The sequence below is a fragment of the Aphelocoma coerulescens genome, chromosome 14 (genome assembly GCF_041296385.1).
Source record: "Aphelocoma coerulescens isolate FSJ_1873_10779 chromosome 14, UR_Acoe_1.0, whole genome shotgun sequence".
NCBI classification, from domain to species: Eukaryota; Metazoa; Chordata; class Aves; order Passeriformes; family Corvidae; genus Aphelocoma; species Aphelocoma coerulescens.
In genome coordinates this window covers 13772428-13798136 of record NC_091028.1, presented here as the reverse complement: position 1 = coordinate 13798136, position 25709 = coordinate 13772428, and the positions used below count along the sequence as shown (strand labels likewise).

Below are 25709 nucleotides of genomic sequence, written 5' to 3'. Positions count from 1 at the left end.
CAATGGCTTTCAATTTTCGGGATAAACTGTATTTTTCTTGTGAATAAAGAGTCAAGCTGTTTCCTTTTGTGGAGCTTCTGTACTGAAAACTCTACCAACTGTTGATGTTTTTTAAAGCACACTGCTGTAGTTGTTCCCCACACTATGAATTATACATTGAATATCACAGCATTTTCTAACTGAGGTCTAGCTTTCCAACATGCTGCAACAAGAAAGTGAATGTAAAGAATGCATGTCTGTCTCCTATGGACATCCTCCAGAAGACAGCTTCTCAGGCAACGGCTCGTTTTGTGCAAAAAGAAAGGCAGAAGCTAGAAATGCCCCTTTTTTTCCTTTGTGCATGTCACATTTTTCCAGTGAAATGTCCTGCTTGGCTGACCAAAAGCACCCCCTCTGCTTTCACTCCCAAAGTACAAATAGCTTGTTTCTTACCAATGCTTCTTTTTCTGCGAATGGGCACAGGACGGTTCTCTTGCACATGTTTAGCAGAATGAACACTGTAAGATCTCAAGTTTGTTTCTGAAACATCATCATATCCTGGAACAGGAAACAAAATGTTAAACTTCAGGTATGTTGTTTGCACCAGTGTCACTACAGTGCTGCTCCATAGGTACAAATCTGTGCTGTTCATAGGCACAAGACCAAATCCTGCTACAATTAGTCCAATGTAACCCCTGTTAATGCAACTGCAAGGGCATAAGGCAGGGAAGAAAGACATAGACATTGAATGTCATGTATAAGCATGCACAATTTAATTCCAATATCCATTTTACCGAAAGCCCCCAGAAACAGTGCACACACTGTGGCACAGAACCATATCTAAAGCAAAACAGTTGCATTTTTATGTGAAAGGCATAATACAGCTTTTCTTACTGCAAAGGTGTAGCAATAGGAACAATAATCCTGCATGTGAAATATTTCTTACGAGCATTTTGAAGTTCTGGTATGAGGCTACAGTAGAAAATATGGTATTAGACCCAACAGCAACAATGCTGCCTCTGTAAATTTTCTGTTGCTTGGTTTTCAGGGCAGTACTAGGACAGAATCAAAAGCAAAAAGTAACTAGCATGGGTTTCCTTTTAGCCTCTCTGTTGCAGAACAAATCCCCTGTGAAGTATCCTAACCTTTGGAGGGGCATCTGAAGCTACTGCAAACTCTGGGACTGCATCCAGGCTTGTCTTGTTCCCTAAATAAGCCTACCACATGGGTTAAAGGGCCATGAGAAAAAGCAAAGATGGAAAACTTGGCATTTCATTTATCATAAAAAACAACAAAATAACTGCTCCAACTATTTGGGTTTGTTAAGTGAAGCAGTTCAGGTCGTGTCCCATGCCGTGGGGTCTGAAAACCACAAGCACAATCTGCAAATGGGGAATCAAGAGGATGGAACCAAACAGAGAACTGCACACAGACCCCAGGACACCCAAACTAAGGGGTTTTAGCACTCTGCTGCCTGGAGTGTCCTCTGTAACATCACTGCAGAGTTTCAAGGTCTCACTGCTGGCTCCTAAGAAAACTGTGACGTGCTCTAAAAAAATATAAAAGGGTATTACACAGTACTCAATTACCCTCTCTGCAAGCTACCAACACCCTACACTCCCATCTTCTGCACTGTCACACTCCCTGCTTCCAGTTTGTTCTGTATACACAGCTGACTGTCTCTGGAACTTGTTTTAATCTCAGCTTTATTAGTAACACACATCATAAGGCTCTGCTCCACAAAACAACCAACTCCTTTTCTCCTCCCAAGAAATTGTGCCCTAAGGAATGTGCAGCTTGTCAAATCACCTGCACAGCCAGGTGAGACATGAAGCCAGCAGGATCTTCAGCACCTCAGGAAGAGTTCTGCATCTCAGGGTTTATCATCACTTCTTGGAAAATACTATTGTAAGTAGCTAAGAGAAGATAAAATGGGAGGTCCAAGAGGTAGTGCCAGGATCACCCACTGGTCCTGCCTATTCTCCTTATCAGCTGAACAGACCCTTGTATGAAATTAGTCATCGTGAAATCCACAGTCTCAATTTACCCAAACAAATTGGCTCCTAGTTCCTATGTATGGTGCTTGTTTCCTATAGATTTCAATGGGAAATTTTGGAACCTGACTAATTAGCTGGTACTGGGCCTTATTTGCAGTCCCAGTCCTGTCATGTAACAGCAATGACTAAAGGGTTTTATTTCTGCTTTTATTGCACCCCATACTCCAGAAAACTCATCAGTGGTATAAATAAAATGGCTTGCCAGAGATCCCACAGGAAGTTTGCAACTGAGCTGGGGAGTGGAGCCAGGTCTCCCACATCCCATTCCAATGGCACCAGGCCATCCACCTGATCCCAAATGGTGTTATGCAAAATGAGGATCCGTTCTGATGTGCCTCCAGCCCTCTTCTGTTTCCTAGCACTCAGCCACCCAACACCTTAATACTGACCTCCTTTTTGGCAGCTTCGAGTTGTCACAACCTCTCCCTCAATTTGAGGCAATGAAGTGATACTCAAAAGAAAGCAGCACGAATTCTGCTCAGCCCAAGATCCAAGCTAGGCTCAGTGCAAGCAGCATCTCCATCCACAAGCAAACAGTGTTTAAAAGGAGATTAAACACAAAAGTAATGCCTCTAATCCGAACTGCTTGGTGGGCACAGGCGTCAGGCTGGAAAGGGAAGCCGTCCGTGCTGCCAGCACTACGGCAGGGCTGGGCCACAGCTCCTAATCCCACACTCAGCAGGGCTGGCACAGCTCCCTCCTAGCACGAAGGATCCCTCACTGCCTCGTTTAAAGAAGCTGGTAAGAACCAAAGGACTGGTATGATCAGCTAACCAATATGTTAAGCCATGTGCTTACATATAACTGCTCAATTCAGCTGCACTTAGCCATTCTCCATCACCATGTTTATAAAGCAAAATGACACCTCGAGGAGCATGTGTTGCTTGTAAGATGATTTCTAAGGTGAAGGAGGCCTCTGGCTTATCCTGTAGCTCACTGTCTCACTGCATTGTCTCAAGCATGTATAGCAGTTCCTAAGCCCACGTCTCTCTGTGAGGGTTACAAAAAGAGATCTGCACAGCTCGCTCAGCAGACAGCAGAACAAGTTCCAGGCAAACCTCAGAGCGTTATCTAACACAAACTGTATTATTTCTATCGACACATCATCCATGTTGGGTCTAATAAACAGAATCATGGGGCACACGGCTGGAGCCAGAAGACACCACAATGCTACAAGCACTTAGTGTCCCCCTGATCCCCACAGGCATTTGGAAGGAATTCCATTTCCCAGTTAAGTCAATGGGAAAATCATCGCACTTCAAGCAGTGTTTAAGTCAACAGGAGTCTTGCCCAAGCAAAAAATCACCAAGTCAGCTTTGAAACTCACACTCGGCTCTGAATGTGTAGCCAGAAGACCTCCTTTTATTTCATTAAAACCACGATGTTAGAAAAAACATTCTCTAGTTTAACTTTAAGGAAGGCTGATACTTAATTTGTATCAGTTTTTCCCCCAACGTACTGATTTAATTGCAGGGTGAGGAAAAGCTCTTAGCAAAGGAAATGGGAGTTTATGGGTGCTTAGCACCTCACAAAATGAGGCTCAGAGCAGAAAGCTTAGAAATGGGTGGTTCTTAGTTTAGAACTCAAACACTGCTCGTCACCAAGGGAAGATGGAGGATGCTGCACACAGCCAGATTAGTGCAGCTCTCTTTTTTAACATTTTAATAATAAAAAAATGTTTTCATGGCAGCTGATCAAGAAATTTCTCTGTAATCTTTTATGTAGTGACAACATATCAATGACGGGCATAAAAACTCTTGCAATAAGCCTTGGTCAATCCATTAGTGTAGCTGAAATTGTTCTTTTTTGTCAGATTGGCAATTTTCCACTGGGTCGAGGAATATAAATCATGGAGTTCCTGTGACATTCTGCCAATACATGATTACTCTTTTCACTCAAGAAGCAGGTGGAAAGCATCCTAAGTTTACTGCTACTTTATCAATTTATACTTTTGCATTTCCATCTTCTTCCCAAACTATTTTATGTGAGGTACAATCCTCAACACATGCAGTGTTAATGCAAACCCTTGTAGATGTCATTTTGATGTGCATCCAGAAAGTACAGATCCAAGACTTCTAGTACCAACAGCAGCAGTTTAGGAAATTCTTATAATCTCAGTTTTTTCAGGAATTCAATGTAAGGTACAATAAACTGAAATGGTCTGTCTTACAAATCAGTCCTAGAGCCAAAAAGCCCACGGCAACATCAGTCTGGTTTTTTGATCTTCTTTTTGGCTGATGCAAAATCTGCTCTTCTGACATCCAACTGCAGAGATAGATGTCATTAAGTTTTCAACTTTGATCTGTTAAAGGAAATATAAGTTGCAGCCTGCAAGATCCCATTTTGTTTAGGTTTTGGGGTTTTTTTCCTTTACCTAGGTGTGATCAACCAGCTGTAAAGGAGGAGGAGTACTCCCTCATCTGTCTCAGGAAAAACACGGGCCACACATGGAAGATGCCTCTCATGATGTGTAAGACAGGCAAGGGAAGCCAAAACATTGCACTGTAACATTTGAGCACCACACCAAAACCCGCAAAGTCAACAGCACATTTTCCAAAAGACTGAGCTCTGCAGCAGCCTAACACTTTTTCCATGGAAGTACACAGTTAATTTAGAACATTTCTCCACTTAACAAAAGCTGCTCTGCTAGTTCTTAATCACAGGCCGTTAAATTCACATGGCCTAAGGTGACCCTGGTGGATGCCCTTAACCCGTGCAAAGAGGCACACTCAGCCCTGCCTTTCCCCATGCAGGCAGATGACTTGGGGAAAATCTGTTCCCAGCAGGAGGCAAACATAATAGGTGATGAAATGAACTCTACCTCCCACAGGACAGATGGGAGAGGTGAAGCACGAGGAGAAAAACCACGCTGCTGAGCCAAAGAGAACTTCACAGGCAGAGCGGAGGAAATGCCCCGTTCTGGGGATTTAGTCTGCTCATAGTAAAACTGTACTCTGCACACTAGAGCTGCCTACTTCCTGGGACTGTGCATGCTTTCTCCATTAAACAGGGTCACACTCTGCTCTCCATCATGCCAAGGCAATTCTGTCACTGCCTCTGGATCCCAGTCGCAGCAAATTCATACAAGACCCTATTTCCTGATAGAGAATTTTCATGCTGCCTTTACCCTCCGAGTCGGACATGCAGCACTGGGCTCTGACAAACTGGCCTGGATTTTCTTTTTTGAATACAATGATAAGCTCCATGTTGGGTAGTGTTTTTCTTTAAGTAATATGCCAGATGGTCTGGGGGTGTGGTTTCTAATTTTATGAAGGGGGTTATCAGTCATCTCTGTGCTACAATATAGAGACCAAATCTGTCAGAATAGAAGAAAAACCTGCCCACTCTGACTTACAAAACTTACTTTTCCAATTAAAAATATGTGTTTTGCATTGCAGGAGAAAAAATTACTGTTCTTCCTTCATTTTCCACAGATTCCGCCTTGTTACTCAGGAATATCAGACATTTTCTTCATGCATGCCTGATCCTGCAAACTCTTAGCCTACAAGATCATTCTTAATTCTCAAGTCCACCCACTGAGTTTACACAGGGCTACTCACATGCAGAAGGACTGGCAATACCATGCACTAAAACGAGGGAGAGAACAGTCACTGGAGTGATTTTGTTCTGAGCCTCAGCTGAAAACGAGTACATGCTATAAAAGAGAAATATACCACTGTACAAGCCCTCACTGAACTGGCTGTTCCCTAAAGGCAATCGCAGCCCTAAGGAAATACATTTCAGAAATATCACCTTACCAGGGACAACGAGAAAGCACTTGATTTGCTAATTCAAGCTAATACTAAATATAGTAAACAGGCCCGATCCTGTTTACTGAGGAAAGCACGGCAATTTCAATACTCGATTAGTCACTCTGATAAGCCTTTAGTAAGAATTACTCATGACAGTAAAGCCTGCAGGACTGTGCCCAGGAAAAGCAAATATGGGTAGTAAAGACAGGCTACTCCATGAAAACTCAACCCTGCCTGAGCAGCTCAGAGTACAGCTTAGCACACGGGCAAAAGCAGCACTCACACAAGCAAGAACCGGGTGAAAGGCTGAATATTTTGGTTTTATTTTTTAATATTGTTTGAGTTCACGTCTTAAGGAATTACTGTTTCATAGTGAGATAGTAAAATATTTATGTCTCTTGTTTCTCTAATGGTTTCTAAACTGACAAATTGCAAGAAAACAGCAAAATGAAATGGGTAAACTTGTGGCTGACCTTTTCTATTTTTGGTCTTGCATCCTCCAGTTAATATTTGCCACGAGGTAAGTAATTATTTTCTGAAATAAATTAATTTCTCTGCTACATTTACCCATTTATTCAGCTCCTGCCGTTGCCTCACTTGTCTGCCTGATTCTCTTGCAACGGAGCCACGTGAACTTTTGCTCTCCTTCTAAGTGGTATTTAAAAATGAAGCATGTGCTTGTTACGCTGAGGTATTTGAAAAAATAATGTATTCTGGTAGCTACAGAACCCTGAATCAAAGGCAGGAGCAGAATGCACTATTTTAAAATGCTAGCACTCAGATCCAGCCCTTCTGCAACAGCAGCCAACTCCACTGAGTTCACTGAGAAAAAGATTTTAGCAGTAGTGCACTTGTCTGGTCCAAAAGAGCCTTCAGTGGGGAAATATGAACTGCATACCCCTTCCCTGTTGTGAAAGTTTCTCTAATTGCTGTGATAAACAACAGTGATGAAGTACTGCTCTCCAAAAATATTAAACTGATGCCAATCTGGTAATTAGTAATTAGCCTCTATGGTAAAGTCCTGTGCAAGACAGAAATACTCCCATTTTCAGTATAATGGGAAAACATTTGCTCCCTAATCACATGAAAATTGAAAGCTATGACTGTAAAATAGGTTCCTAGTGCATTCCTGCTCATTAATAAGCACTGTACAAAAAGCAGTGAGTTAAACTCTAGAAGGATCCTGCAACTCTGAATGAAGGTGATTGAACCTGGCATAGACTTTACAAAAATACACAGCATATGGTTTAAAAGGAGATGGCCCAGTACCAATGCAAGCAAGAACTCATTCATTTTTCTCCATGTTTGTGCTTCAGCAAGATGCAGGCTTCCCCTGGGCACATCAAAGGTGCCGGGTTTATTCTCTCTCAACTGAGGGAAAAAATCACCAGGAACAAAGTTGCATCAAGTGAAACCAAATGATAAGGAACCCAGCAATACCATGCTTCTAGATCTGATTTACTGCTGCAACGATCTGTTAAAATGCACGTTCTCACTACACCCATTTGCATGCCTAATGATGCAGAAAATAACCCTGCACTATTTTCTTTTGGGAAAAAAAAAAGAGTGTATTTTTGAGGGTAAGCTTCATATGCAGGTTCCTGTTTAAAATCAGCACGGACAGTTTATTTTCCTTTTAATAAAGCCCAGCGCTTGAAGAGACATTACTTCATTCATAAATATTGTTTCAAATATTTTAAATACCTCTAGGACAGTAGTTTAAAGATAACAGAGCAATGCAAGACCAACAACAAACCTTATGGCAATTCTTCTCCGCTGCGAGACAGAGAGAGCTCTGAAAACACGGGGGGTCACAAGGTCCCTCTGCACCCTGAACCCCAAGAAGTTTTAATTCCCGATCGACCCCTTGGCCGCCGCCTCCCTGTGACACACAGCCCAGGGTCGCCTGGCTGTGGGGGCCGGTCCCCGCACAGGTGTCTCGGGCGAGGTGCGGAGCGGCGTGCGGGCAGCGCGGGGCGTGCGCGGCCTCCCCCCGGGGCGGCGGCGGCCGACGGCGCGGAAGGAAGGAGGACGGGACTAATTTACCTACGGAGTCAATCTCCAGGAGGCGCTGCAAGTCGCGGATGCTGTGGATCTCGCTGTGCGCCAGCCGCTCGATGAGCTCCTGCGGGATCTCGGCCTCCTTCAAAGACACACACACCGCGGGTCACCGCGCAGTCCCGCCAAGCGCGCCCGCAGCGCCGGGCATGCGGCGCGCCGCGGCTCTGGGCTTGCCGGAGAGGGTGCGGGGTGTTTGCGGGACATGTTGGGATGAAGCAGGGGGAAAATCCACGTACACACCTCCCCCCCCCCCCCCCCCCTCCACAGCGCTCCGCGGGGCGCCGGAGCGCTCCCGCCGCCCCCGCCTGCGCGCCCGCGGGGGCTGCGCGCCGCCCGCCCGACTGCGCCACGGCTCCGCGGGGCGGCAGCTCCGCACGGCCCCGCCTGGCAGCGTGTACCCGGCAGCGTGTGCCCGGCAGCGCCGAGCCCCCGAGCCCCGCTCGGCGCCTGGAACCCACCCCGGGCAGCGGCTGCCGAAGTTCGCCCGGGCGGGCGCCAAGTCCCCCGCGGGCGAGGGCTCCCCCGACCCGGGCAGGAGGAGGAGGAGGAGGAGAGCCCCGTCCCACGGGGCGCCGCCACCCTACCAGCGCCCACGTCGCGGCTCCCAGTGCCAAGCAGACCGGGTCCCGGGAAAAGTTACAGCCGCTGTGCAGCGCCGAGCACCGCGCTCGCCCCGACCGGGGCCACCTGTAGCAACCCCGGGACGCGGCTCCGCGCCCCCTCCGTCCCCTGCGGGCGGACGGGCGGGAGAGCTCCCGAGTGCTCCGGGAGAGCTTCACAAACCGGGGAGGGGCATTTTGGGGCGCGGGGGATTCACCCAAGTTCTGCCCGCTGCACTAGCGGTGCCCGCGGCCGCGGTGTGCAGCGCTGGGCGCCGCGGGGGCGGCCCGGCTACGCGCACCCTCGGCTTCCGCACAGCCGCAGCCCGCTGGCACCCGCGGGGCGTGGATATTTTATCATATATTTATTATATATATTACATATATTATATACATGTTAATTCTTAAGGGCAGCCAGCAGCCCGGGCGCGGAATGCACGGTCATTCCCCTTCGCTCCTGCCATGCATGAAATGGCAACTTGCTCCCAGGCTCGGCCGCGCAGGGCCCGGGGCAGGGCAGCGCTCCCGGCGGGGCCGGGGCGCGGGGATGCCCACGGAGCCCAGGTGAGCAGCCCGCTCCCTCCCCGCTGCCCTCCGCCGCCGCTCGCCCCGACCCCCGGCTGCGGCGTGTCCCGGGGACCGGCAGCGCAGGAAGCCGCTCTCACCTACCTCGGAGAAGGTAAAGGACAGGTAGCCAAAACCTATCAGCAAAACGCAAGCCCAGGTCCTCATCGCGGTCTAGTGCACTTTAGACACGGAGGGAAGGCAACGCTGATGGAGAGGGGCTGCAGGCCGGCTCCTGCCGCGCAGGAATTCAGTACCATCCCTCAGGGGAAAGGCAGCGGGGTGGCTCGGGGGTCCTCCGCATCCAGGGTGGGTCGGGGCTGCCCGGGGCGGCGGTGGCTTAATGACGGCGCGGCCGCTGTTTGTACGTTCCCCTCGCTACGGGAGCGTGGCTGCTCTCCCTTCTGCCGCTCTCGCTCGCTTCTCTTGGCTCTTAGGACTAGACCAGCCGGTACTTCTGCATATTTGCTTAGATCAGACCAAAGTGAAACCCAAGGAGTCGATCCGGAGCGCAGCCGAAACGCCCATCACCTGTCTGGGGCGGCTGCCCCCCTCGCGCGGGCGGCGCTGGGGCCGCCTCCCCCCGCCGCGGCCGCCGCTCCGCGCCGCGCCGGGACCGCGGGGCTGCGCTCTCCGCCGAGGGCCGGCCCCCCCCGCCGTGCCTGCCCTCCACCCGGCCCCTCCTTGGAGAGGGGAAAAATCAAAAATCTTTATTGATACGGAGCGAAATGTTTCTCTTGCCGAGAATGGTCCCGCTTCCCTCCCCGGCTGGGGCGAGGTCAAAAATAATAATTAATTAGGAATAATAGCAGGGATAAATCGGAGCAGTATTGCAGGATCTCGCGGGCTGCCTTGGTGCAGTTCCTGCTCCACTTTGCACAGGAGAAAAAGACAGGAGAAGGAGGAGGAGGAAGGGGGGGGGGAAATATATATATATATATATGCAAGAAGGTTTAAATCCCAAGGGGATCGGAGACGAACTGCAACTCCAGGCGGAGGGAGGCTCGGGACTCGCTCCGGAGCGGTGGCCGGTCTGGAGCGTGGCCCCGGCGAGGAGCAGCATATACCGCTCCCGCCCCGCCGTGCGCCGCCCCCGCCCCTCCTCCCGGGTACTCCCGGCACCAGACCCACCAACAACAAGTCGTGGGGGTGCCGGCAGCTGCGGCGCCTGCTCCGGGGCCAGGGGCTCTGCCCACTGAGCGGGGAAAACAAGGAGCCGGCGGCGGGCAGGGGCCGGGGGGAGCGGGACAGCCCCCGCCGCCGGCCCTCTGCGGCACCGGGCGGGGGGCGGGCGCTGCTGCGCAGCAGCCGCCGTGTAACCTGGCGGGCTCGGCCGTGTGCTCTGCCTTTACATAAGGCAGAGCGGATCGCCATGGCCACGGAGCGATCGTGTGTGCGCGTGTCTGTGCTTTCTTATCGTTGTTATTCTATTTTAGCGGGGGGAAGCCTTGCCTTTTGCAGAAGGGGAGGGGCAGAGCGGCGGAGGGTTGTGGTGTGCGGGTTTTAACGTTGCTGTTGCAGCGCAGCCTTCATTGCGAAGGGCAACGCACACGCACAGCCTTAAGGAATACAAAAGCACCCCCAAACTGCACGAGAGGCAGCGGGGGGCGGCGGGGGGCGGTGCGGGCGGGGGGCAGCGGAGCCCTCCGCCCTGCGGCACCCGGCTGCGGCATGCGCGGGCGCGGGGCTCCCCGCCGCGGCCGCGGGGACGCCGCGCCCCGGGGCTCCGCCGCAGTCGGACCCAGCCTTCGCAACTGCTCCGGCTCCCTGCAATTGCCCTAGACCCCCGCCCTGGACCCCCGCAACTGGCCTGGCCAGCACCCCGCACGGACCCTCCGCAACCGCACCCGGACTCCGCAGCCGGCCCGGGCCCCCCCGCAGCCGCTCCCGAACCCCGCAGCCGGCCCCGACCCGGCCCCGCCGCTCCGCGGGGGCAGCTCGCGTTCTCTTCGCATCCTCCCTCCTCGCCGCCCCGGCGAGAAATTGCCCCCGTTCCCCCGTCGCGGATTGGCGCAAGGTGCCTGCTGCACCCTGACATCTCCCTGAACTCATTGTGATTTAAATAACAGCCCTTTCTCATCTAAACAAAGGTTCTTAATAGCAGATGCAAAGAATTCAGCTCATCTGAAAATCCAATAGCATTTAAGTGGATTAACTGCAATAACACAACTGAGGAGTGATACTATCCTTCATGGAAGACAATAGACTGTAAATGCACAGCCAGGGAGACTTATCCTTTCATCTCTGAATTTCCTTCAGCATTTCAAAAGCGAATGCTTTCTAGAAGCCCTGAAGGGGTTTGCACGCTACTGGCTTGGACATGCTTCTAGGAAACAACCTGTGCTTTAATGGGCACTTTGCAATTGCATAGAAGTTCCCACCAAAACAGAAGTGGCCTTTCAAGTACGTTTAATTCTCTCTCATGATGTCATGTAGGCTTACAGGGTGGTCTCCAGGACCACAAGGGGGGAAAAAAAAAGGTGGGGGTTGAAAAGAGAGAAAAGGAAAAGAGGTGTAAAAGATTTGGAAGCACTTTAAAAAGGAGAATGCTGCTTCTTTTTTTTTTTTTTTTAAAGACAGAAAATGCTGAGCCAGTGTGGAGCCATTCTCAAATGCCTCCTGATATTAAAAAAATGACCCAAGTGCCACACTGCAGCAGAGCCATGCATGCAGGGCAGGAGGAGGCAGAGCAGGGCAGGACACTCTGGTAGTGCCATCACTTTTTTACATGGCAGAAGTAAAAAGTGATTACTTCAGTTTTTAAGTCTCATCTGCACTTATCATTTGCTGGGGTTAAAGAAGCAATTCTTATGGTCTGTGTTGTCATAGTAATAAAAAAAATAATTACTAAACAGTGAAAAAGATTCTGACAGTACCGGCTGGCTGAGCATTTACTCCTCTCCTTACTTCCTTGGCTGGCTAGTGCTTTTGGTATCAGAAGTGCTGTATATTTGTGCCTCTTGCTAGTGGTATTTCACTGCAAAAGCCAGCAGAGATAACTCCTGCTTTATCTTATGGTAAAAGAAAAAAAAATCTATGCAGTTTTGATTTTTCTTATATTTCCCTCATTTCACAAGAGATGTACTGCATCAGCATCTTTTTTTAATCTGTCATTGTGGAGCTCAGATAAGCATCTTTCCTCTGGGTCAAGTTACACTTGGAGTAGCTTTTAACATTAGGCTGTTTATAGGGATCATTACAAATATTTGATAATAATGCAAAATATGTAAGATCCCAGAGGAGAGCAAAGACCAGGGAACATAAATAAAATTCACACAGATTCTGCAAACAACTTTATACTTAGGTTGTCTGTCTGCTTACAAAACACATTTTGTCCTTGTCTATTGTTTGATCTAAAATTGTGTTTGTTGCCTCTAAGTCCCTACATACAGCTGTGTGAAAAACAAAACACCAGTGCATGTTTGCTTCAGCATGGCACCTTCCTGCAGTCTGCACAGCTATTGCACATGTGTACACCAGACGTGAAATATCACCTTTTATGTAATACCCACAAGCCACACTCAAGGAAAGAGCGACAGGATGGTAGTTACAGGTTTAAAAGGAAATCAGTACACAGAACAGAGCATCAGAAAATTAGGTTTTGCACTTTATTATTTATCTGAGAGCAGCAAGCAAGATATTGCTTGTCTAATTTAAAGCACGCACTAAGTCTCTCAAATGTCAGGAATTATAATAGAATTACACCATGACAGAGTGTTGAGAGGGAGGATTCCCAGGGTTTGCACAGCACTTGGCATAGGGGAAGGGATGTGGAAGCTCTTTGACACAAAATGAGACCACTTCAGTGTCACCGGTGCTGCTTTCTGCGGGTGGAGTCACCTGAAGCCAGGGTGCCCCAAGTCAGGCTTGCAGCACCCACTACAGAACTTGTTGAAATCTCTCCTGGCTCAGTTCTTAGAAGCACAGGCCAGGCAGTGTAACAGGACCAACTCACGTTTCACAGATGCGTGCTGGGCTGCGGGAAGGTCGCTGGGAGAAGTGCAGTCAGGGATGGCCAGCAAGGTGGGTACTGTGGTGCTCGGAGGGGGTTGAAGCCACAGGGGGCACTGGGCTGGCTCCAAAATGGTACCTGAAGCCCAGGGCATCTATTTCAGAGCTCAGGTTGGAACGACGCTTGTTTGACCCTCCTGACAAGTCTTGAGGTTGCAAGAGGAGTAATTTCATTGCAATGACATTCCTGCTGAGGGAGTCTCGGGAAACCTGAGTTTTTTCAGAGGTGATTTTAGCGGGGAATTTTCCCTCATAGATAATCCAATTAAAATTAACAAAACAATGAGTTTGGATAAGGGTTTTTGTTGGAAGAATGGCCTGCTTTTATTGCAGTGTGTCTTTGGGGCTGGCCAAAGCTGCTCAGCACGTTCTGCAGGATACATCCTGCCACCACAGCTGTCCTGGCTCTGGAAAGGGACCATAGGAAATACTCTCAGCAATTTGGACCTGCACCATTCTGTCAGTGCCCCACAGCATATAACAAAGGATAAAAGTGCAGAACATAAAATCCAGAAAGCTGGACAGGAAGTTCACCCACTTTGGGTGGCTCCTCTCTGGTTTTGAACATTTTTTTGGCCTGTAGCTTCAGAGGGGCATGTTGCCATGGGGAGGGAGGTAATTTTCCTGCTCTGCAGCTCGGTTGCTGCCTGCCTGTGGAAAGGCATGAGGCTGGCACAGGTGCGGGTGCAGGGCAGGCAAGGATTACAGATGCAGAAGGCACTGATGGCAGACACGCCGTTCCCTTTCTTGAATCTCAGCCGTAAAGAGCAGCAAGGAAAGCTGCAAGGAGAACAAGCAAGGCTGTTATTATTCCAGCTGGTACACCTACAGATATGATTTCCTTCTTTTCCAGCTCTTCCTTTTGGATCCTTGCACTGGCTCCGTCCTTCTGGCTGAGCTTTGTTGTCTTTGAAACTTTTGTTGGTGTAGCTTTCCAGATGCTTTCACGGTTGATAATTTTCTTAAATAGTCATGAGATGCAAATCTGCTACAAGGTTTCGGCTAAGTGGAGTGATCAGAAGTGGTGTGGAAAAGTTTTATGATGTCCCTGCCCCAAACACAGAGGGTGGCCATGGCCAGCATCCACTTATGTGGGTTGACACTTAAAGCTACAATATTTCTGGAGGTGTTTTGCCCTCCTATGAATAGGGCAGGGTTCCTGTAGGGCTGATCCTCCGCCCAAAGGGCCCTTTTGACTTCAGTGGGGGTTAGACCCAGTTGTCCCTGGAGACATTGCTTGCTGGAATAGCTACAAAAGACAGTTAGTAACGCTCTTGTTAATGTGCTCCTCTCTCCCCCAGTGCCCAGCTGCTCCTTACCCAGGAGGTTCAGCAGCACAGCTGACAGTGAGGGGCTGTTTGACCTTCCCTGCTGCCGGAGCCACTGGTGAGTGACACGCAGTTCACCTTCAGGGCTGGAGCACGAACTGGCAGCCCTGCCAGCCTGGGTGGCAAGATACCATGTTTAGGCATTAAACTAGGGCACTTGCATACCAGCACTGGCCGCTATTTTAGTGGGTATATGAAGCTGATCCCTGCTCCCCACCCCTGTGGGACAAGGAAGCTGCTGTGAGTGCGGGATATCCTCTGCCTGGTGGATAAAGCTATTAAAAATGGGCTGTGTTTTGTCAGGAATACGTAGTTCATCCAGCTGAATGACTGTAAAAGTACCAGCCCAGCTTAAGGTATGCTGATAGATGCTGTAAATGAGAGCAGTGCACACAGAGCTCAGCCCCTGGGGTCCTGTGCGTGGTGTGCTCATGTCTCCTCAGCACTGGGGGTGTAAAGCTCTTCTCCTCTGACTCAAATCAACGCCAGTCGCAGTGATTCTGTGGAGACCATCCAGGATGTAACTCAGCCATGCTAAGTACCATAAAACTGTGATATTATTCTTCATTGTTTGTAGCTTGGAGGCCTGTAGAGGCCTAGCTTGGAGCAGTCAGTTTTATTAAGCTCCATCCAAACACAGTGAGATAGTTGTTCTTCCCGAAGAATTTGTATTCTCAAAGTGCGAGCCGCCCCGTTTGTGTTCTTGTATCCATGCAACCTTGTTGCTCTTACAACATTACACATTTGTCCTGTGAGATTCCCTCCCTTACAATAAAAACTCACGAGAATGATACACACATTTTCAACTCCAAGCACACCAGAGACTGCAGGATCCAGCAGTACCTAAAGGACGTGGGAGATTTGGAGGCTGCTGTAGTGGAATTGCTAACTTTGAACTGCAAATGTTTGTAATGGCTGTGAAGCTTCCTAATTGAATTTCTGACCCTTTTTGTCACAGAAACCTAGTTAATATAAGGGAAGAAGAAGAGCAAGTAAAGTTTTGGTGATTGGTTTGCTTGTTCTTTTTTTTTTTTTTTTTAACAGAAACTCCAGTGTAGAGTTCTGTGCATTTTTCTTTTAATTTTCTTACACCTACAGCAGCCTGGTCCTCAGTGGCTGCACATCATTCAAGGATCATGCCTGAAGTCCCCAGCCCAGTGCAGCATCTCTCCAGAAGGGCTTCCTGGAGCCTGCACTGAGTCTCCAAACCCACCCTCCCTCCATGAACACTTCTATCCTTTTGAGACACACTGGTACCCACAGACCTGCTGACAGTGGTGGTCGGACCAGAGCAGGCAACCCATGTGATGGCATCTGTTCCTGGCAGAAATTCCTGGGGAATTCAGTGCTTTCCAGCTGAAAATTCTCAACACTGTGTGCTTAGGTGATTTCTCCCTGAGAGCCGATAAAGATCCTCCATAGGCACGGGGCACATCAGTAATCAGAAATGCAGAGAGGATGCAGAGAACCTGCCATGGGGCTGTGGCCAAACTGCAGGTGAGAAGCTGGGAGCAACCATTTCCAAAGCCCTTTTCTCACCACCTCAGGACAAGTGTTATCATTGCCCTGCTACATTCCAGGTCCAGCAGACCTCTGAGAAGCACCTCTGGTCACATCATTTGGCTGTGTCACATGGAGATGTCTTAACTTGGTCTGTCACCTGCTAGCCACCATCACATGGGCCCTGGGAGCATGTCCCTGGTACACTGCTGGGCTAGAAAGGGACCACATACCCATTTACACCAGAACCGAATTCTTGGTTTTTGCAAAAAGTGAAGTGCAGAACCATAGAATTGTAGAATCATTTAGGTTGGAAAAAACCTCTAAGATCACTGAGTCCAACCATCTTCTCCCTCCTATTGGATGTACCATTTGTTTACCTTTCAACAGTGATGCCATTCCCATCAACTGGGATACAGAACTCCTCCTTTCTTGGAAGTCAGTGAGGAGTACAGCGTTAAAGCAGAGAGCAGGCAATGGCCCTTTAAGCACTGTCTGTTTAACTGTAGCACAATCTCTCCTGCACTCGAGTGCTTTCCATAAACAGCGAGTCATCCTGGAAGGGGAGAGAGAGGATGATAAATAATCCTGTTATTCATGCGACTGCGTTCTTTCATGAAACTGGGAAAAGGCAAAATAAAGTGGCGACTGCGAGACTGAGAATGAAATGCGAGGCAGTGGGTTGTGTTGCTGCAGTTATTTGGGGCTGGAAAAAAATCTGGAAAGAGAAAGGTGAGCAGGAAAGATTTAAAATGCCAAGAAGAAAGGCAAGAGACAGGACATAAAAGCAGCTTTCCCTGCATCCTTGCTTTGTGTCTCAGCTCACTGCTGGGGCTGGTTGTTGTGCTGGCTGTCCACCACCAGCTCCCATGGTCCCAGAGGCTTTCCGGTGTGTGCACCTTGTGGAGAGGTGGGAAGTGGGAGACACCAGAGCTCCAGTAAGGACAGCTGGGCAAGGAGAGAGGCAAAAGTGAGCAAATCTTGGGAAAGAAATCTCATGGAACAATGAGGAAGCAGAGAATAAACCTGTTTGCTGAGGGCCCTAGCAAATGAGCTATAATTAGTTTTCGAGGGACCATTATGGTATTTCCTTCATCACACTTTGCATCTGTGCCAGAGGTGCCTCCCCAGTTCGTGTTGGAGATGCCCACGCTGCAGCCGCTCCAGCTCTCCATCTGTGCTCTCCATGTGTCCCCTGGGCCCTGAGCTGGGACAGCTGAGGCACAGGCATCCCTCCCATTCCGTCAGCCCTGCTCGCAGGCAGCCTCCCACTGAGAGCAGGACACACAGCTGTGGGGGAACATCTTAAACCACTGCAGCTGTCTGCACTCTGCATGTGAGCCAGAGCCCTCCATCCCTGGGATGCTCCTGGAAGCAGCCTGGCACTGTACTGCTGCCTAATTGCCTGGTACCAGCCCCATCTTTGGTTTGCAAGAGAATCTCATCCTGGGACAGTGTGCCAGCCCTTCTAAGACTTCAGTAATGGCACACATCCACTTCAGCAGCATCAGGGATTGGGACAACACAGCCACATTGTTGTAATCTTCCCAAAGTGCCTCTTCCCCTTGCATGGCAGCAGTGCAATTCCTTCAGGCTTATAAAAGCTTAAGCCTTTGTAAACAAGGCAGCCCTGGAGCCTAGGTATTGTAGAGAGAGAATTCCTCTCCATGTCCTAAATATTTTGGATGGAAAAAAAAAAAAAAAAAAGAGAGAAAAAGAAGAACATTTAAGCTCAGCTTCCCTTTTAGTGTAAATGGGACCAGCTCCATCCAACTTCAGCCTGGAGTCTCTGTTACACTGTCACTGTGCAAAGCTCCCAGTAAACGCAAATGGGAATTGCACATGATGTGATGGGAAAGCAGCAGATACCTTTGTAAATACTGCACCCTCACACGAGCCACAAGTATCTTTCTTGAGACACCCTGCCAAGCTAGCAGGTGTTTTTTACATCAGGCCTTATATTAACACACTCCTACGTATGTCTGGCTGCATCTGCTGCACTAACGATCCCTCGGTGCATAATGGCTGGGTTAGTTTGTGAAGTTAAATACCACGGGCAAGAGCCCAGCCACAATGCATACAAACCTCAAACTGCTTCTGTTTCTATCTCAGGGGTTACTGCTGTGCTTCTTTTGCTGTGACTTTTTCTTTCTTTCTTCCTCTCACTGCATTTTTCCTTGTTCCTGCCCATCTTTTCCCCAGTTTGTGGTTTTCAGATTCCCTCCATCTCTTTATTTTCTCCATCTTTTGCCATGTCTTTCCTGCCTCATTTCAGTTTCTGTGGATGCCAGGGAGAAGGAAAGCTGCAGCCAGCCAACCCCAACTGCTCTTACACACTTCCAGCAGCCCCGGAGTGGTTGGATACTCCTCCAGCCAGTGCATGTCTGGAGTCTGGGGGCAGTGCCATGGGGGCTGCTGGAAGGGGATGCCACCATTTCAACTCTGGATGCCCACAGTAGCTGCTGTGGAAGTGAAAAAGGCCAGCTCAGGCCTGCTCAATTTCTACTCTCAGGGCAGACAGCGAGTCCAAGTCCAAAGCCACTGGGGAAAATATGTACCCTTAGTGTAAAAGCCTGTTTCTACAGAAGCCAGTGGTAGCAGTCTTTGGGGATTAGTCTTCTGTTGTAATTATCAAGTATTTTAAACTATGTTGTGGCCAGGCATAAAAGCTGTTCAGAAACAAGGGAGGGCTGATTCTGGAGCCAGCTATCATAGACTTCTACAAAAATCCCCCGTAGACCTGACACCAAAGTTAGGTTGAAATTTCCAAGGGCACCAAAGATGTGTGTGTGTGTAACTCCCACTGAAAGGGGAGTTCAGAGCATTACTTAATGAGGAGGATTTGAAAAATACTCTTCTATCCTCCTTTGTTTAGAATTAAGATGCCAAATTCAAACATCCATGCCAGCATGGTGTCTGTTTCCATTGCTCATGCTTTTAGTCGTGTAGTTGTTGTCATGGTCCTTCATGGAGGTCTCACCTTTGGTCCCAGGCTCTCTTGGCCCTAGGTTTAGCTTTTTTGCAGTAGTTCCATGGTGCATGCACACACACAAAGCACAACAGCTGGTGGATCTCTTATTCATGGCTTAATCACTTCCCTCCGGAGGTGTTCGGTGTGATGTGTGGTCTTGCTCAATCCTGGCTTCCTGAGGGATGGAGCAGGAGGGTCAAACACAGCCCAGATTCAGCCCAGCACTTAGGACATGACTAACCCAGGGCATGGAGTATTCTCTCGACATCATTAGGATAGACCTGCTTCTTTTCCTGGTGTTAAGCAAGCATTTAGGAGCATATCCTTTGGAGTTTGTCTTACCACACCCTTTCCCATCTCATGCTTATCTCGGCATCATACTTTGAGCTGCCCACTGGTTTTCCACACATCTCCTCTGACTTTCCCCAGGCCATCCATCTGATCTCATAACCACAGCTCCTCTGGTGGTTCACCACGTGCTCCCTGTCCCACCCTTTTTAAAGATTTGCTGTATCACTGCTACTTTCTGTCCATCTGGAATTTCCCCTGAAGGCCCTGAGCCACCTACTCCATAAGTGTCATCAGACACCTTTTGCTGGGAGGGTTTTGTTTCTTTGTTTCATGGTTGCTCAATCCAAATTGGCTGTCGATTCAATTCAAAATGCCATCACACCACAGCAGGGCCTCTGCATTCGCAGCAGTTGAGAAAAATAAAATAGTGATAAGGAGCCAGATGGCTCAAGAGATTGATGGAGTCTGTAACCTCGAGATCACTGCTCCAAAATGCAGCTCTGATCCACAGTGAACTTCACGGGCTCAGTCCAATTTCTAGTGTACGTAGTGTCATGACAGAAAAACTTCCCTTATAAACATCTCCTGCTTTGGCTGGGAGGCCTGAGGGGGTGTGTGAGGGTCCCTTAAAACAGAGGAAATGTCACCTACTGCACATGGATGATGCAGTCCCCAGCAATGCTTGTGCACCATCTGTGGCAAGGGAAATTCTAATTGCAGCACTGCCCACCTGGCCAGCTTCCACAGGGAAGACATTTCCTTCTCTCCTAAATTATCTTTCAAGCGATTTTTAAAATTGCCTCATGGCTAAGTCTCATGAAAACTGTAATTATGCAGTCTCAGAAGTCTGACTGATCCCATGTGTACCTGGTGAGGGACTCCTCAGAGGTGAGAGACCTTTGTCAAAATGTCAATAAAAGAATAAGAAGCAAGTAAGAATTTGTGTCTGGAGCATCCCTAAGATCAAAACAGTGTGAGACCAAAATCTGGCCATGCACACAGGAGCCAAAAGCCTTACTAAACTAAGCTACAATTTCTTGCAGCACAGCCTTCCTTCCCGCTGATGGTTATTTTCTAACCTCACTGTGCAGGAATTGGAAAGAAGCAGGTGCCAGAGAAGAGGTGACTCTGAAATGGCACTAAGGTCATTACAGAGCGGGACTAGAGCAATCCAGCCTCCCAGGTTTCATTTACTAGAGCCATAATAGTCTGGTTGGGCATCAGACCCCTTAGCGGTAGTCTTCAACTGTATGTGAAGGCAACAGAGCAAACAACTGTTCTTCCTTGCAAGGCTTTGTGGTGTGGATGTTGTCTGTCCTCAGCCCATGTTCACTCAGCTGCTCTCTCACAGATTCCCCTTGCCCCTGCTGGAAAGCTGCCCAGGAACTCTGTCCATAGCTTAAGGGCCAAGACCAAATCAGCTCAGTCAGGCTTGTTAGAACCATAGAGTCATTTAGGTTGGAAAATACCTCTAAGATCATCAAGTCTAACTATTAAGTCAGCACTGCCGAGGTCACAGCTAGATGGTGTCCCCAGGGGCCACACCTACATGTCTTTTAAATCCCCCCAGGGACAGTGACTCCACCACTGCCCTGGGCAGCCTGTTCTAATGCTTAACAACCCTTTTGGTGAAGAAATGTATCCTAATATCCAATCTAAACCTCCCCTGGCAGAGCTCGAAGCCATTTTCTCTTGTCCTATCAATTGCTGGAGAAAAGATTGACCCTCTCCTGGCTACAACCTCCTTTCAAGTAGTTGTATAGAGCAAAAAGGTCCTTTTCTCCAGGCTGAACCCTCCAGCTGCCTCAGAAGCTCCTCCTCAGGCTTGTGCTCCAAAGGGACTCCTTGTTACATGGGTTCCTGTCCTGCCTTGCCACCCTGTGCGGCTCGTTCTCATCCTGTGGTCCTTGTTTTGCCTACCCAGGTATCCCCCAGTGCTCCTGGCTGTGGGATGCCCACAGCCAGCCAGTGCTGCTCTCTGCACCCCTGAGAGCTGGTCCCATCCCATGTGTCCACAGCCCCGTGTTGGCCCTGGGGAGCTGCTGCGTACTATCCACAACTGTTTGGTTTATATTTGCGTATCGGGCCGTGACCCTGAGCTGGCTTCTCCCTTTAAATTCCTTCCACATGGCTCTGCCCACACTGTCCACAAAGCCTCTCAAAGAAATGCAGCTTGGAAAAAAAAAAATCTGAGAAGAAGAAAAACCCCTTCACAACAAAATGTCCTTCTCTCTCCGGCAGTTCTGCTTGGGTGCGGTTTTCCCAACACTCCCCCGCAACCGAGGCGCGGAGTCTGTTCAGCTCTGCTCCTGCCAGCACTGTAGGGACAGGGTCACCCCAGGCTGGGCACAGAGCAGCAGCACTGTAGGGACAGGGACACCCCAGGCTGGGCACAGAGCAGCAGCACTGCAGGGACAGGGACACCCCAGGCTGGGCACAGAGCAGCAGCACTGCAGGGACAGGGACACCCCAGGCTGGGCACAGAGCAGCAGCACTGCAGGGACAGGGACACCCCAGGCTGGGCACAGAGCAGCAGCACTGCAGGGACAGGGACACCCCAGGCTGGGCACAGAGCAGCAGCACTGCAAGGACAGGGACACCCCAGGCTGGGCACAGAGCAGCAGCACTGTAGGGACAGGGACACCCCAGGCTGGGCATAGAGCACCCACACACAGTCCCTGTCCACAGGGGCTGGGCACCTTTCTGGAGTCACTGCACTGCTGTAAAACAGGGCCTTTACCCAGCTTTCATCCCAAGAGCCTTGGTGCCCTTTAGCCTCTGCCATTGCACAGCACTGGGATTGTGCAGCGGGGCCAGGAGCCTTCTCCCCCGGGGTGAGGAGCCCATGACAGCCCCTCTCCATTCTCTCCTTTGCATATAAGCATATATATAGGACTGTCCCCATATAGTGGCAGCTTCACACATGTGTTGGTGGGCGGGTAGCTCTGCATTTGCCCTCATGATTTCATGCCAGAAACATTTGCAAGTTCAGCTCGCTGCTCAGTTTCCCCTCTCTCTCTCCTCCCTTTCAGGGTTACTCCCTGAGTCTACGAAGGCGTCCCACATTCCCCCCACCAGGCCATGGGCTCCAGCCTGCCTGCATCCCTCCAGCTTCATCATTCCCTCATCCTGCCCTCTTAAAGATTTTCTTAAAGACTTTCAGTAAGATCAAAATAAATTTTGCCATATGCATTGCTGTTATCGAGCCTTCCCTTTTTCTTTCCTCAGCAGCTATTTTGGGATGATTAATAATTCACAGCGAGGCTTGGCACTGCAATGGTTAAAGGGATGAAGCTGAGCTGACGCAGGAGCCTTCTGGACAGAAGCAGTTTTTAAAAGTCTTATAAGTGCTATTTTTTTCTTTAGGAAAGGAGTGGATTTTTTTTTTTAAGTGTTGTGAGAACAGGAATGTTTCTCTTTTAGCCAATTCCACATACTTTTTGTTATAGGAGAAGATGTGGTCTGAGGGTTTTAGCAGAGGCTAAAACAGGGGAGAACTGGATCTATTTTGGTGGTGTATCAAGTGGATAGGAAATAATCGAAAATGCTGTGTTAAAAAATTAGTTTAGCAGCAGCTCCAGGCGAACCCTGTTCTGCAGTGAGCCCTCCCTCCCCTCACCTGCCCAGCACCCAGCAGACCTGGCAAATGCACAGATTTGATCCATTCCCAGCCTTTGGCCAAAAGACATTCCTTTAATCATGCGCTCCTGGGAACTGAGGTTGTGAGTGTTTTTCTGTTGGTAAAATGAAGCATGTTGGCTGCCAGAGGCTGTTGTAAGGCTGTGTTCAGGGGGTGTGTTGCATGGTGCATGGACAGGTCTCTCCTGGGGCTCCCCTGGGATGCTCCCACACATCCTAGGTGATGGGCAGCCTGTGGCTTTGCTCAGGCTGAAGCACATCCCTCGCTGGGCACAGCGGTGCAGCAGCCTCCTGCCTTGTATCAACTGTCTTTCCTTCCCCACCTGCTGCCTGGGCTGAAATCAGCTCAGATCCATCCTCTCTCATGCCAGCACTCTGTCTCCATCACACCCTGCTCAGTGGAAAGGTGAGGAGTTTTTCCAGGATCCCACATGACACACATCCTCTTCTGAGGACATTCACTGGTCCCATTGCTTCAGACACACCTCCAGGTCTGCCAGCAGCCTCGCCTGTAATGATGGGTGGGATGTAAAATGGATTAAAAAGCAGAGGCCAGAACTTTTTTAGGTTAATCTCTTAATGCAAAAGGATCATATTTGGCAGCAACATAAGGCAAGCTCTCATCAGTTTATAGTTCTGCTTTTCTTCCCTTTAACAATCTAATTTTGTACATCACTGCGTGGAATCCAGATACAGATAATCCTCCCCCAGTTAACACCACTCTGGTTGTGCCCTGTGGAAATCTGTGTGCTGCCTGCGGGAGCTGGAGACATGAGGGTGCTTCGCTGGTCTAGAGACTGTCTGGAGGGGTTTCAGCTGATAATAGATAGCTCAGGGTCAAAAGACGAGCTCTGGAGAGCACTTTTGGAGAAAGTGGTCTTTTGTGTTTGCATGCCAGCTTACACTTTGGTGCAGGGGACAGTTGGTAGCTATTGAAAACTGAAATATTCTGATTGTCGCAGAGGAGAAACTCACAATTTTCCCTGAAAAACTTTCACACCAAATGGAAATTTTCTGACAAACTATTCAGCCAGAATGACCTTTTGTGCTGCAGAACAAGATGTGATGAACATTTTTTCTACCAGGTTTTTCTCCTGACATTATGAATCCTGATGGGGGATTAGCTAACACGGCTCGTTATCAGCACATGCAGCATCGGAGAGGAGGACTTGGAGCTATGTGAGATCTCAAAAACAATCATCTGATGCCAACATGCAATTTGAGATGCTGCCTGACCCAAAAAGGAGGATTCATGGGCTAAAGTTGGTGCTAATGTTAATCCTAGCTATGGGTGAAGTTGCCCCAAGGCTGAATTTGCCTCAAGAGAGTCAAGCCTGGGAGTGGATTGACTTCTAAGAAACTCTAAGAGTGAATGAATTAGGGGAATTACTCGGTAGGGTCAGCAATGAAATCATGAGTCCACTGCAGAGGAAACAGGATGCATTTCTAAAGGGCTAAGAATGGCCCCTTTGCTAGATTTATGGGGCCGAGGTGATGAGCGCGGGGTCAGATAATAACCTTTCAAACCACCAAGGCAGACCAAATATGCTTTACCATGGGCCGCTTGCTTTTCAATGCATGTGTGTCATGTTTGGAAAACAAGGCCCCGTCTGTCCGGGCCGAAACAGCAGCAACAAAATAACGCTGCTTGTTAGGGAAATGCCACGGCAGAAAAAGATAATTGAAACATTCAGGCTGGCAATACATGGGGATAAAGGCAATAAATGCTGAAAGCACACTGCCTTATCTCGGGCAGGAGCTGCTGGCGCTACTCCTTGGCCTGCGTTCCGCCGGGCCGGGGAGGCCTCGGCCGTGCCCGGTTATCCCGAGGGCCGGCCTTCAGCCAAGGCCACCGACAGAACAGGGCTGCTGGATCGGGACTGATTCCTGTCCCTCCTCCTGCTGCAGCTGCTCTCCCTCCCAGGCAGAGCGGGAAGCATCTGCAGCGCGTTGGGGTGTGCGAACCAACCCCAAAGGCACACGGCCAGCAAAACGCTGCAGAGCGGCACAAAGCTGTGTCGGAGAGGTTTAGGGTGGGTATGGGGAAAAGGTTCTTTGTCACACAGAGGGTGGCTGGACACTGGGACAGGCCCCCCCAGGGGAGTGGTCACAGCACCAAGCCTGACACAGTTCGAGTGTTTGGAGAACGCTCCCAGGCACAGGGTGGAATTTTTGGGTTGTTTTGTGTGGGGTCAGGAGCTGGACTCGGTGATCCTTGTGTGGCCATTGGTTCTATGAAAACAGGAGGCAGAGGTGGGGCTGGGAGGGGCACACAGCCCCTTATGGAGCCACTCCAGGCTGCCCAGCACAGCCCTGGTGAGTGTCCAGCATGACCCAAAGGGCTCAGTGGGCTGGAGCTGCGGCTCCAGTGCTCACAGCTTCCTACCCCATTGCTGGGGCTTTCATGATGGCTCCACAAGCCACTGCTCCAGGGAATCGGAATTTATTGTAACATTACAGAAAGTGGCCAAGGAACCCCTATAATTCACCTAAAATCTGATATAAAAATGATGCAAACGTTTCTTGTGGATTTAGGTACAGCTGAAACATGAGCAGTAGAGGGGGAAAACCTGCAAACAAAACTAGTATCCTCAAGTCTTCTGCTTATTACATGGCAACAAAGGTATGTGATGCTGCAAAGCTCTTGGCTTGTGGCCTCGCCCTGCTCTCACACAAGTCCTGGAGAAGTTACGCAAGTGCAATGGGAATCCATTAATTTTGATGAGGAGTATCCCTGCTTCCCACCATTCATGCCTTGGTGACAGGAGGCAGCACAGAGATGTGCTGCAAAGCAGCTGGATGGCAGTGACCACTGCACTGCTGCCCAATGGGGCACCCCCTGGCTTTGTCCACCCAATTTTCCATGCTCAGTGCCCGCCCTCCTGTTGTGGCGCTGAGATTCTTCTGGGAGTGGTTTTTCAGCTGGCAGCCTGGGCAGCATCAAGGCCAAGCCCCAG

At 49.5% G+C, this 25709-nt stretch overlaps 1 protein-coding gene and 1 long non-coding RNA gene across 8 annotated transcripts in view; one reads left to right on the top strand and one right to left on the bottom strand.

Annotated features, from left to right (window-relative positions):
• The window catches only part of PDGFA (platelet derived growth factor subunit A), a 37463-nt gene extending 27432 nt beyond the window's left edge, over positions 1–10031 (bottom strand). For all 7 annotated transcript variants that reach the window (XR_011155329.1, XR_011155330.1, XM_069030241.1 and 4 more), the window contains exons 1-3: positions 9118–10031; positions 7835–7931; positions 433–537 (exon numbers count right to left, since the gene is read on the bottom strand). Coding sequence is in view for 5 of the 7 variants with exons in the window: in XM_069030241.1 (XP_068886342.1) it covers positions 433–537; positions 7835–7931; positions 9118–9180 (265 nt within the window). In the remaining 2 variants the exon portion in view is untranslated. The remainder of the gene's footprint in view (positions 1–432; positions 538–7834; positions 7932–9117) is intronic.
• A 2922-nt stretch (positions 10032–12953) lies between these two features.
• Positions 12954–22241, top strand: LOC138118693 (uncharacterized). Its single transcript, XR_011155257.1, has 3 exons — positions 12954–13035; positions 14325–14409; positions 22146–22241. It is a non-coding gene; the product is annotated as an uncharacterized lncRNA (long non-coding RNA).
• Positions 22242–25709: the final 3468 nt, after the last annotated feature.